At 35.4% G+C, this 13,677-nt stretch overlaps 1 protein-coding gene across 6 annotated transcripts in view; it reads right to left on the bottom strand.

Annotated features, from left to right (window-relative positions):
* The window catches only part of TAX1BP1 (Tax1 binding protein 1), an 85,214-nt gene that overhangs the window by 30,717 nt on the left and 40,820 nt on the right, over positions 1-13,677 (bottom strand). For 4 of the 6 annotated variants that reach the window (XM_027539404.1, XM_027539403.1, XM_027539405.1 and 1 more), the window contains 6 exons: positions 13,252-13,437; positions 7,763-7,987; positions 7,075-7,221; positions 6,595-6,718; positions 5,229-5,332; positions 1,412-1,537 (listed from right to left, as the gene is read on the bottom strand). In XM_027539404.1, the coding sequence (XP_027395205.1) occupies positions 1,412-1,537; positions 5,229-5,332; positions 6,595-6,718; positions 7,075-7,221; positions 7,763-7,987; positions 13,252-13,437 (912 nt within the window). The remainder of the gene's footprint in view (positions 1-1,411; positions 1,538-5,228; positions 5,333-6,594; positions 6,719-7,074; positions 7,222-7,762; positions 7,988-13,251; positions 13,438-13,677) is intronic. The other 2 variants (XM_027539408.1, XM_027539409.1) reach the window with 1 other exon arrangement.

The following is a 13,677-nucleotide window of genomic DNA, read 5'->3' as shown; positions in this document are numbered from 1 at the left end:
AGGAGACGAGGACAACAGAGGATTAGATGGTTGGATGGCATCACTCAATGGACATGAGTTTGAGCAAACTCCAGGAGATGGTGAAGGATAGGGAAGCCTGGTGTACTGCAGTCCATGGGGTTGCAAAGAGTCAGACATGACTGATCAACTGAACAAGACCAAACACATAACAACTAACACAGTGCTTTATATATAACAGGTTTTGATAAATATTTATTAAATCATTTTCCCAATCTGCAAAAATATTTTGTTCTGTATAAATTCAGTATTCACACTTTTTAACAATAAGGGAAGTTGCCAGGCAATAAAAACAATACCCACAGGGATCCCAAATACAGTAACAACCTTATGAAAGAAGTTTCAAATTTTCATTCTGATAGCAGATGAAGATAAAAAAGTACCAGCAGTATACCTATGGCTGATTCATGCTGATGGACAGCAGAAACCAACACAATACTGTATAAAGCAATTACCCTTCAATTAAAAATAAATAAATTTAAAAAACAGAAACTGACCACCATTAAAATTACCTTAGCCTATAATGTACCACCTCAAACAAAGTAACTTTTGGTCTTTAAGAGTGCTGTATTTAAAAATTAGATTACAGGTACAATTAGCTATGACAGAGCAAATTTAAATCACGTAGAACTTCTAGGCCTTTAATCATACACCCACAAAATGCAAAGTATACACACATGCACAGGCCTTAAAATATAAGATTATACTTTATTTAGAGGGAAAATATTTTTCTACTTAATTAATTAGACAGCCTACTGATTTTTTTCCCAACATTTTTACAAACATCATTTACCAATCAGTCTTGTTTGTTGCCTAATGTTACCTCAGCAAAAATAGTCTTCTTAATTAAGACTGTATTGCTTGGGCTTCCCTAATGGCTCAGACAGTAAAGAATCTGCCTGCATAATTATTAATGATCAGAAGTAACATATTTTGGTTAAAAATTTTCAAACCTTTACATAAATTTTTAAGATTACTGATCATATCTTATTATACTCCCAGAAAAACACCAAAGCTCTAGAATAATTTCACACACCATTTTAAGTGAACAAGGATTATGACATAATCACTTTTCATCTTAAAATCTAAGCATGATTTAGAGATACAATTTTAATAGCCATGTTGCTAGTGTTAAATTGCTTCAGTCATGTCCATATGAATACACAAAATGAAAGCCACAAGCACAATGCATATGGGTAACCACTTTCTCAGTTCACAGTTAATGAACTATATTCAACATAACTACATAGTACATATTTATCTATATTATGAAAATGCTATTTCAGTTACCCATGTTAAAACTTTAGACTGACTAAATTATAGACAGCACTTTTCAGAAGTATCACTTTTCACAAGTAACAGAAGTATCAAGTTATATAAATATTAAGCTTACTTTGTAATTGTCCACTACTTCAGCTAGTTCTAGTTTTATGTTTTCAGCAATTTTCACTTGTTCTTTCCATTTCAGCTCCATTTTTGCAAGTTCATCAGCATATTTATTGCATTTTGTTTTCTCATCCTAAATGAAATTAGTGTAATTACCAAAAGATTTTAAATCCATATACAGCCAATATCTATACAAACATATTTAGGCTGAATGTTTACTATAACACTATAGTAAAGGTATAAAAATTGAAATAACCAAAATGTCTGTCAGTATAAGACTGGATAAATCATTTTATATTCATACAATGGAACAGAATGTATTTACTGAAAAAGAACAAATGGATATACAAATTACAAGGAAAAATAACAAGATATGTTAATTGAAAAGATCAAGTTCCAAAACAGAATATACAGTATAATTCCATTTTTGCTTCAAAAGTTGTTTAACAGTTTTATATGATATCTATGTAGAAAAAGATAAACAAAAACATAATTTTTTTGGTTGCATTGCACAGCTTGTGGGAACAATCTTAGTTCCCCGACCAGGGATTGAAACGTGGCCCTCAGTAGTAAAAGGTCAGAGTCCTATGGACTGCCAGGGAATTCAATAAACCAAACTATTAATAGCTCTTATTTCTGGGGATCAGGATCATAATGGTATTTTTTTCACCATCGTTATTCTTTATTTCCATAATGCCTAAGATATCACAATAAACATAGATTACTTTTGCAAAGGAGGTAAAGCAAGCATGTATGCATGCTAAGTTGCTTCAATTGTGCCCTACGCCTTGTGACCCTTTGGACTGTAGCCCACCGGGCTCCTCTGTCCATAGGATTCCCTAGGCAAGAATATTGGAGTAGGTTACCATGCCCTCCTCCAGGCAATCTTGCCAACCCAGGTACTGAACCTGCATTTCTTATGTCTCCTGTACTGGCAGGTGGGCTCTTTACCACTAGTGCAACCTGGGAAGCCCAGAAGGTAATAAAAATCACATATTTATAATGCCACTGTTTTCAGATATTAATTGGGGTTTCCTGACCAAGACAATCCCTAGGTAGATTTCTTAAACACCGCTCTTCTCTACAACTTAGAATGTTAAAGGAAAAGAGTTTTAAAACAAGATGAAAAGGTAACTTGGCCAATTTCATTTTGAGTGTTTTGTGTAAGGAAAAAAAAGTTTAATATGCCTTATGCTAAAAATTCCCTAGTGGTCCAGTGGCTGGGGCTCTGTGCTTCCACTGCAAGGGACATGGTTCACTCCCTGGTAAGGGAACTAAGATCCCACAAGCCTCACAGCACAGTCAATTAAAAAAATTTTTTAATTAAAAAAGAAAGAAATATGCTTTATGCTTTGAGCAATTCAATAGAGAAAAAGTCTTTTCAACAAATAATGCTGGATCAACTGAATATTCTTACTATATGTACCACAACTCACCATTCACAAATAACAGGCTTAAAAGACTCTAAGACTACAAAACTTAACAGAAGACAAGAAAAAAATCATTACAAGTTCAGTTAGTAAATTTTTTCTTAGAAAATAAGAACAATACATAAAGAATAAATTAAGAATCTATACTTCAGCAAAACTAAAACTTTTTCTAAAAACACCACTGTGTGTGTGTTAGTTGCTTAGTCGTGTCCAACTCTTTGCAACCCCATAGACGGCAGCCCACTAGGCTCCCCCGTCCCTGGGATTCTCCAGGCAAGAACACTAGAGTTGTTTGCCACTTCCTTCTCCAAAAGGAACTACAGAAAGTGAAAGAAGTCGCTCAGTCATGTCCGACTCTTTGCGACCCCATGGACTGTAGCCTACCAGGCTCCTCCATCCATGGAATTTTCCAGGCAAGAGTACTGGAGTGGGTTACCATTTCCTTCTCCAAAAACACCATTAAGGAAATAAAAAGGCAAGCCACAGACTGGGATAAAATCACACATATCAAAGGATTTGTATCTGGAATAAAGAACACAACTCAATAATAAGATGAAAACAATTTTTTAAATGGCAAAAAAATGAACTCTCATAATAAAAAGGAATCAACTACCAATAATAGGCAACTATATAAATAAGTCTCAAAATAACTGTGATGAAAGGGGGCAGGAAAAGAAGAACGTACATATGATTCCATTTATAGAAACTGTACAAAAGGTAGGCTAATCTACAGTGGCAGAAAGCAAGCCAATGGATTCCCAGGAAAGGGGAAAGAGGGAGCAATGAGTTGCAAAAGGGTACAAAAAAGATTTGAAGGTAGTGGAAATGTTCATTAGCATGACACTGTGATAGCTCCACAACTATAAATATAGCAAAACTAAACAAACTGCAAACTTTAAATATGTGCAGTTTACTGAATTTCAATTGTACTACAACACACAAGTTTTGAGGTTTTTTAAAATATTCATCCAAAATTTACTGAAAAATAGTTTAGTCCCTTATAAACAACTATTTTGACCTCAAGGGTAATCAATCCTCTACAAAAGGATCTTCTGAAGCAACAAAAATGCTCAGCTTAAAGTCTTATTAAGGATTACATTAAACTATTATTAAGATTGTAACATAAAATATTTTACATTAATTACTGTAGTGTGTTAAGTCATTTCAGTCCTGTCTGACTCTTTGTGACCCTATGGACTATAGCCCACCAGGCTCCTCTGTCCATGGGATTCTCCAGGCAAGAATACTGGAGTGGGTCGCCAAGTCCTCCCCTTCAGATCTTCCTGACCCATGGACCGAACCGTCTCTCTTATATCTCCTGCATTGGTAGGTGGGTTCTTTACTACTACCTGGGAAGCCCAATTACTATAGTAACGTTGGGCTAATATGTGAACTTCATTCCACGGCCCTAAAAATTACCCCTTGCCTCTCCACATGTAGAGAAACAAACACAGAAAAAAATATTTAACTGAACAAACGAAAACCACATACTACACAAAACACCTTTTCCTCCCTTCCCCAAATCAGACACAAATGAGAAGCATTTTCCCTTTGTCCTTTATATACTCCAGAGTGAATGCTACTAGGACAATTGCAAAATTTAAATGTTTTATTATTACAGTTTAATAGAATCAAAATAAATAATAGTAAAGGCAACCATTCACTTGGTTAACATTCCCTTTTCCCACTTTACAAATCTATTCATTTTAGGATGTGGTGAAAGTCTTTGCTATTATTACAGTATATATAGAAAAAAAGAGTACTTTCCTTTTATGCAGTTCAGAGATTTTTCATATATCCTTAGAAGACAGACAACATCCAACATCAATTAATCCCTTGCCCATTATCAAGAGAAGGATATTAGGGGAACAGAAAACAATCACGATTTCCCCACCCACCCCTACAATGTAACATTTGCAGGATCTTAGTACCTCAACCGCAGATCGAACCCACGCCCACAGCAGTGAAGGCACCAAGACCTAATCCACTGGACACCATGGAATTCCCTAGATCATGATTTTACACACATGCCTACATGAATAGGTACACAGAACACCCCCCACTTCAAAAGTGAAACTAAACATCAGGATACAAGGGTAAAGAAACTCTGAGGGCTTCCCTGGCGGCTCAGTGGTAAAGAATCCCCCTGCAAATGCAGGAGACACCAGTTTGATCCCTGGTGCAGGAAGCTCTCAGAACAACTAAGCCCATGCGCTGCAACTGCAGAGCTTATGTCCTGCAACTACTGGAGCCCGTGTGTCCTAGAGCCACCTCCCGCAACCCCCCTTAAAAAACAAGACAAAGAAACAAACTCTGGGGTACCCAATCAAAACAACAAAGATAAGCTAAGCCATTACATTTGATAAATCTCTTCCTTACAAGGAATTAGTTTACCTGCAAGAGTTGTTTACATTTATTATATTTTTCTGTTTTGTCAGCAATTTCTTTGGTCATTTCAGAGACTTGTCCCTTAGTTAGATTGTCAAAATCTGTCTCAGCTGTAACAAGGCAGAAAATGAGATTACTAAAAATTACTTTGCTCCGTATATTAGCTTTCTGACTTGAAGGTCAGTATACTGTGAAATAAATGGAATCCTAAAGGAGAGAAACATTTATTTTAAAACATTTATTCAAAACCATCTATTCATACACTAAGTAAACAAAGAAGGAACAATATAAACATTAGATGAGAATCTCACTATAGTTTGGCTAGAATCAAGTTCACATTCAATAAAGAAAAAAAACTGCTAGCTAAAAATATTCTAAAATGCCACAAAAATTGTTCTTTATATATTTATTATATAAGATATATAGGAAAGCCACATTCTTTGAGAAAAGATTTTAAGCCATTTTTCTAATCCTTCATACTATTCAGTAAGTCTTAAGTCAATATAACACCTTTCTTGGTACTTCTATTAATACCGTATAGAAATGAAAGGCAGGATCCTATTTCCACAGCAGCTGAATCTAAACATTTAATAGTATACAAAACTTACATTTATTAAGTCTAAAACATCAAGTGCCCCAAACATTACACAATTAAATATACTTTAATATACTCCAGCATTTATTTTTGTTATTGTGTCATCTTTAACATAAGGTGAAAAAAAGACACTAGGAAAAGTGAAAACCTCGAGTTAATTTAAATTTTCATGTGTTCATGTACTCATTATGTCTCTCTAATCCGTTCTAAAAGTTAATAAGCTAATAAAAATTTTAACTTATCCACCAACAGGTGTACTAACAAGGAAAGTACTCTACTGACCTGAAGCAGCCAAAACAAAACAAAAACAAGGCAAGAAAGAAATGTGAATAGAACTAAAGGGATTTTTAAGTTTCCCTCCACAGAACTATACAATTAAAGTGCCATAAATGGTTCAAAAGTCCACACATTTAGGGAAATATTAATTAAAAATTATTTTTTAAATTTGCTATTTTAGCTAGCTAAAATTAAAATTTCAATTCTTAGCTCTTTTCCTACAGACTAAATACTATAAGCATTTGCACTTAAAAACACCAGCTCATCTAATTAACACTTGAGAACGTGCTCACAAAGATAAACATGAGTTTACATTCATATTTTGTATATTTATCCACATGGATGACTTTTAGACCTTACTTTCCCTTTGCCTCAATCCATGACTTACAAGAATTTTTTACAAGCTCCCTAAAATTCTTACCCATGAAAGAGGCAGTATAAACAAGCATAAATATTTTTCAAGGCAGAACACTTTATACAAAAAGTCTAAAAGATTTCTACCTGTAGAAGGCAGTGGCTTTACATCTACAGTAGAGGCAGTCGCAGCTGGGTCTGTGTTTATTGAGGCATCATTCACTTTCTGCTGACTCCCAATTTTCTTTGTGAAGACACTATTGCTATTAGCCTATTCAAAATTGTTAACAATCAACTGTTAAATGAGTTGCACATCTATCCTTCCCCTTAAGTAACTATGTATCTTATAAATAAATCCTGGAAGTCCATAAAGCTATTGCTGTCTTAAGGGTTAAAGTCTAAAAGTTACACACATCCCTTTACTGACTAAATGTTACAAGAGAACATTTTATTTCTCCAACAAATAAAAATTACCAATTTTTAAAAAAATGTATCACAACAACATTGGGCCAATAATGTGACATAAAGCAGAGAGAAATTATATTCAAAAGGTACAATATTATAAGTCTGATTTTCAAACAAAAATAATGATGAAGGAATTATTTTACTATGATGAATTACACTTACCGATTGATCTGAAAGTTTATTTATTTGTTTTTGGAGCCTTTGGCATTCCTTGAATTTTTCTTTATAATGATCTGCTGCCATCTGAAGACGAAGTTTCAGATCCTCAACTTCTCTTCTCAGTTCATGTTCCAGTGTATCAGTCTTTTCCTAGGAAACAAACTTTTTCTCTAAGAGAAACATAAAAATCTCATATCTCACAATGTGGTAGTAAATCCAACTTCATTTTCCCTTTTTTTGCTCTTGACAATTAATGTTATTTGTTTTGGAGTTTTGGCTACAGAGTCACATTAGCTCTCCTAATAATTTCAGCTTTATATTCCAAGGACTAAGGTTTACTAAAGAAAAAACTAGAAAAGAATCATCTACATCCTGAGAAGTAAGCATTACTATGTTAAATAACCACAGTATCATTTTATGCTGCAAGTAAATAAGAAATTCTAAGCAAAACAATATATACCTGTTATCAAAGCAGTTTTTACTAACCATTAGGAATTTGCTTACAGAAAATTTTCTAAAAACTTGTATTAATTTCAACCGAAGAAGTTACAATGACTAAACAAAATGAATGGAAATTTAAAATTCTGTGACCAGGAATCTGACCTCAATTACTTTAGCATAAGTCATTCTCTTTCATAAGCTTATAATGAGTTTTTGACCAAAATGGAAATTCAAAATTAACTGGCTTTACCTGATCTTTATTCACAGCACTTAGTTTAAGCTCTGCCAGTGCATCAGTTAACTGCTTTTTTACTTTCTCATTTTCCAAGTGTGCAGTATGAAGATCTGCCATTGTTTTATCCCGCACATTTACAGCATCACTAAGTTCTTTAGCCAGAAAGACAGCTTCTTGCCGTGTTGCCTGAATCTGTTCTTCAGCTTTACGAAGTTGCTCCTTTAAAATAAATGTATCTTCCTGAAGAAAGGCAGATAAATGTATTTGTAATTAAACCATTCAAGTAAAAAACAGAAGCAGAAACAATGTTTATTTCTATTTCAACAGATCTAAAATTTTAAATTAAATATTGCTTTTATATTCACAACTGAGATGAAGTATTGTTGTTGTTCGTTCAGTTGCAGTAAGTAGGGTCCAACTCTTTGCAGCCTATGGACTGTAGCACACCAGACTTCCCTGTCGTTCACTATCTCCCAGAGTTTGCTCACTTTCACGTCCACTGAGTCAGTAATGCTATCTAACCATCTTATCCTCTGCCTCCCTCTTCTCCATATATAAGCATATAAAAAATGTGAGATGTGACTTTGTTTTAGAGACCCCCATATAGCAACCGGAGAAGGCAATGGCACCCCACTCCAGTACTCTTGCCTGGAAAATCCCATGGACGGAGGAGCCTGGTGGGCTGCAGTCCATGGGGTCGCGAAGAGTCGGACACGACTGAGCGACTTCACTTTCACTTTTCACTTTCATGCATTGGAGAAGGAAATGGCAACCCACTCCAGTGTTTTTGCCTGGAGAATCCCAGGGACGGGGGAGCCTGGTGGGCTGCCGTCTATGGGGTCACACAGAGTTGGACACGACTGAAGTGACTTAGCACAGCATAGCATAGCATATAGCAGCCCTATGCATTGGCTATCAATACTATCACTATATGTGTAATTCAGGACACTGAAATACAGGAAGTCAAGCAACATAACCAATGCTTACAGTCTTGGCTGAACAGAGACTCAAATGGAGGCTTCTGTCTCGCAGAATCTCTCCAGCTAGAACTACCAACCCTCGTTTTTTATAACTAATAACAGTAATTATAAAAACCTCATTGTAACTCTAAAAATTTTGGTTAAAAAAACGTTTCCTATGATCTAACCTATAATTAGCACCTTTCTCCAAACCTAAAAGTATCTTTGAAAAGTTAAAATCGCCACTTTCTGTAATATAAACAAGACAATATGAGCTCAATAAATCTAGCTTATTCCAACATTCCTTTTTATTCTAGAAATAAACTCATAAAGAGTGCAACCATTCTGTTTTTAAATTGTTAGCTCCTTAGAAGGAAATGTATATGATTATTTATGTAATGCTGGGTGAAGAAAATCTTTCTAGTATAACACTAATAAAGATAATATATAAATGTTATCAGTTTCTATATGCCAGAAAGGGGAAAAAGCATTGAAACTATTTTCTAACCCATAAAAAATGAAAATATTAAAAAAAAAAGAAAATATTTTAAACAAAAGAAAAAAGAAATTTGGAGAAAGGTATGGATTTCTTTAAATAGCTATTATGCATAGAAAAAAATGTTCAACTCATCAACAGTCCAAGAAGGTAAAACAAATACCATTCCTCTTCTTTCAAACTAAGACTGAAAACCAATTAACTCTAATATTTGGATGGTTTAGGAAAATTAGCACATCTGCAAATATGTGGGCTCATTATTATCTACAAGTGATACAGCCTTTATCAGATTTTTGAAACATTCATCAACACCTTTGAAAAACACATGGCTTTTCATCTTTTATTTTCATGAGTTCCTAAATACAGCTTTAGTTTGGCAGGGTTAGTTTTGCAGGGATTAAGTAAAATATTATGAAAAATTATTAAAAATAAAAAATCTCTAACAATATGAGAATTTTGTTATAAACTATGATATACCCTCCATAAAATGAAAACCTATGCAGCCATTACTAGCAGTAGTATATGTCATACACTGTTGATATATTAATTTTTTGGAAAGGCATTTGAATTAATTATGAAAATTTAAAACCTCAAACTGGCAACTGTCCTTTGAGCAATTTATTCCACAGATTTATACATGTGCCTAGATACTGTACAAGAATGTTTACTGAAAAAAAAAAAAAAAAAAGAATGTTTACTGCACCATGCTTTTATAATACCTAAGGATTGTACACAACTAAAAAACATTACATCAGTTCAGTTCATAAACCACATAAAACTATTCCAATTATAATGAATAAATCAAATTAAATTTATATAACATAGTATTATATATCCTTTTTTTTTTAAGTGGGAAGATCTCTATGAACTGATAGGGAATGATTTCCCATCTATATATAGTTCAATGAAGAAAAGCAAAGGAAAAAAGAGTATAAACAATATCCCCCTTTAAAGAAAGGGGCCTTCCCTTGTGGCTCAGATGGTAAAGAATCCACATGCAATGTGCAAGACCTGGGTTCGATCCCTGGGTTGGGAAGATGCCCTGGAGAAGGGAAAGGCTACCCACTCCAGTATTCTGGCCTGCAGAATTTCATGGACTGTCGAGTCTATGGGATCACAAAGAGTCGGACACAACTGAGCCACTTTCACTTAAAGAAAGGAGACAGAGAAGGCTATGTGCATGCACACACATGCACCAAGTTTATTTTTGTAAAAACAAACATGAAGGATATACTAGAAACTAATGAAAATATTTTACCTATGAAAACAGGTAAGAAAGGGTTTTTATAATTTATTTTTAATTGGAGGATAATTACAATATTATGTTGGTTTCTGCCATACATCAACATGAATCAGTCACAGGTATATATATGTTCCCTCCCTCTTGAACCTTCCTCCCACCCCCCCAATGCTGAAGCTGAAACTCCAATACTTTAGCCACCTGATGCGAAGAACTGACTCACTGGAAAAGACCCTGATGCTGGGCAAGACTGAAGGCAGGAGAAGGGGACAACAAAGGATGAGATGGTTGGATGGCATCACCAGCTCAATGGACATGGGTTTGAGCAAGCTCCGGGAGTTGGTGATGGACAGGGAAGCCTGGCGTGCTGCTGTCCGCAGGGTCGCAAAGAGTCAGACATGACTGAGCGAGTGGACTGACTGAAGTCTCTACGTCCTTAGTGAAATATATTTTAAGATAAAATCTGGAAAAATCTTAGTTTTTATTTAGCAGAGATACTGATAGAAATGGTGTTGAGATAATAATTCTGAAACTAATGGTGCGTGCAGCTAGTTGAAAAGTTAAAGTGTTAGTCACTCAATTGTGTCTGACTCTTTGCTGGTCCATGGGCTGTATAGCCCTCCAGGCTCCTCTGTCCATGGGATCCTCCAGGCAAGAATACTGGAGTGAGTAGCCATTTCCTTCTTCAGGGGATTTTCCTAACCCGGAGATCAAAACCCAGGTCTCCTGCATCGCAGGAAGATTATCATCCAAGCCACCAGGGAAGCTGGTTAAACAACATGAATAAATATAATGTTTGAAAGCTGCGGGGGCTTCCCTGATAGCTCAGTTGGTAAAGAATCCACCTGCAATGCAGGAGATACCGGTTCAATTCCTGGGTCAGGAAGATCCACTGGAGAAGGGATAGGCTACCCACTCAAGTATTCTTGGGCTTCCCTTGTGCCTAGCTGGTAAAGAATCTGCCTGCAAAGCAAGAGACCTGGGTTCCATCCCTGGGTTGGGAAGATCCCCTGGAGAAAGGAAAGGCTACCCACTCCAGTATTCTGACCTGGAGAATTCCATGGACTGTATAGTCCATGGGGTCGCAAAGAGTCGGACACAACTGAGCGACTTTCACTTTTGGAAGCTGGGAGAAGGTATACATAAGTATGGAAAGGAAGAAGATAAAGAAGACCCCTAGGAAGTACTGGATTTGAATTGGAGACATCAATATAAATTTAAGACTTAAAATATCTAATTAAAGCACAAAGTAGCAAAAGGATTCAGTTCTTGGTTTCGAAATACCTTTCTCGAATGTAAAAAAAAAATCAGGCTCTTTGGAAAAATTGGTAATACCAGATTTAGGTCTGAACCTAAAACTAAAACCTAACACAAAGTTCTAACCACAAAACAAGGAAGTATTCAAAGCATTAGGGGGAATATATCAGAAAGATACAAATGTAGGTCTGGAAAGGCTCCCCCCTAGCTATAGGACAACTTAAGTATAAAAAAGAATGATGATGTATAATGTATAATATACTGAACAAAAAATAATCAGGGAGTCTACAGTGATTAAAAAAAAAGGAATAGAACAAAAGGGAACCACCTCATTATAAAAGAATACCTACGAACACAGAAGGAATGACAATTTTTTAAATATCCACTTTGCAATCATTAATGTAATAACTGATACAGGTAAGGATCATTGAAGTATAAAAAACACTGGTCAAAGAGTATTGCGGAGTAGGATGTTCACATGATCTCAAAGTATTACCCGAGATTATCCAATAAATCACAAAGAAGGAAAGACACCAACGTAATGGAGAGATAAGCAGACATAACTTCAAACAACAGATTAAACCTATCATCAGAAAGAAAGGAACTGGTATTATATGACTTCTGATGTAACTGCAACAGAATGTACAAACGATCTTTTTCTTGCCAAAAATATCTAACTGGAATCTAGTCATGAGGAAACAATAGACAAAACTAGAATATAGAACACTCTCTCAGACCAGTCTGAATTCTTCAAAACTATCAATGTCATCACAGACAAAAGGTTTAAGGACACTGTTCTGTAAAGCAGACCAAGAATATAACAATAATCATTAATGTATGGTTTCTGACTACCCAGCATCAAGAAATTTTAAAGAAGGTTTTACAATATAAGTGGACTAATTTCAATGTGGACTAAAACTACATATGTGTGTGTGTGTGCGTGCCTGCGTGTGCACACGCGTGCTGTCGTGTCCAACTCTTCTGTGACCCCATGGACTCTTTTGCGACCACATGGACCAGCAAGATCCTCTGGACCTGGAATTTTTCCAGGCAAGAATACTGGAGTGGGTTGCCATTTCCTATACTCTAGGGGATCTTCCCAACCCAGGGATCAAACCCACGTCTCGAGTCTCCTGCACTGGCAGATGGATTCTTTAACACTAGCACCACCTGGGAAGCCCCATATACAAGTATGACTATTATCATATCAATATAAAATTTCTTAGGTTACATTTCTTAGGTATTATGGATCTACAACAGAATGTAACTGTTGATAAGAGAGACTTTCAAAAATATTTAGGATGAAATGTCAATGCCTACAACTGACTTTCAAATGGCTTGTAGGGGGCATATAAATAGGGGAGATAAAGGTGGCAAAATACTGAAGGATATTATGTATTCAATTTTCTGTTCTTTCAACTCTTCTGTAAGACTGAACTTTTTCCAAAACAGAAGTTGAGGGGAGTTAAAGACAAAAAATAAAAACACACTGCATACATTTAACAGGGATAATACTTTATAGTCTTCAAATGCGTATTGCAAAAGTACTTACCTTACTTGAGGTTGTAAGCAAGAAGGTCCTTTGCAGATTCTCCTTTTCAGCCAATGAGAACTGTAGTCTGCTAATCTCTTCTTTGAAATGAGTAATCATGTTTTCTTTGTTCCCATCTAAATTCTTTAAAGTCTGGACCTCTGACACAAGCTTGGTATTTTCTATTTCTGTATTCTTCAAATGTACCTGTAACAGTGATTGAAAATGCCAAGAATATTCTTTCTAACTCCATAGCCTAAGTTCCTCAATAATTTAAAGTATCACTATTTATCTCTAACCCAAATATGATCAAGGAAAGGAAAGACTCACTAAGCAAGGAATCAGGAAAGCAAATTTTGCCAAATGATTACCCAAGTATATGGAAGCAGAACACAACTTTTCTAAGTTTTGCTATTGTTTTAGTTTTCCACAGAGATTAATTCTAAG

The sequence above is a fragment of the Bos indicus x Bos taurus genome, chromosome 4 (genome assembly GCF_003369695.1).
Source record: "Bos indicus x Bos taurus breed Angus x Brahman F1 hybrid chromosome 4, Bos_hybrid_MaternalHap_v2.0, whole genome shotgun sequence".
Taxonomy (NCBI): domain Eukaryota; kingdom Metazoa; phylum Chordata; class Mammalia; order Artiodactyla; family Bovidae; genus Bos; species Bos indicus x Bos taurus.
Note: the sequence above shows the minus strand (reverse complement) of the source record. Positions and strands in the feature narration are given on the sequence as shown.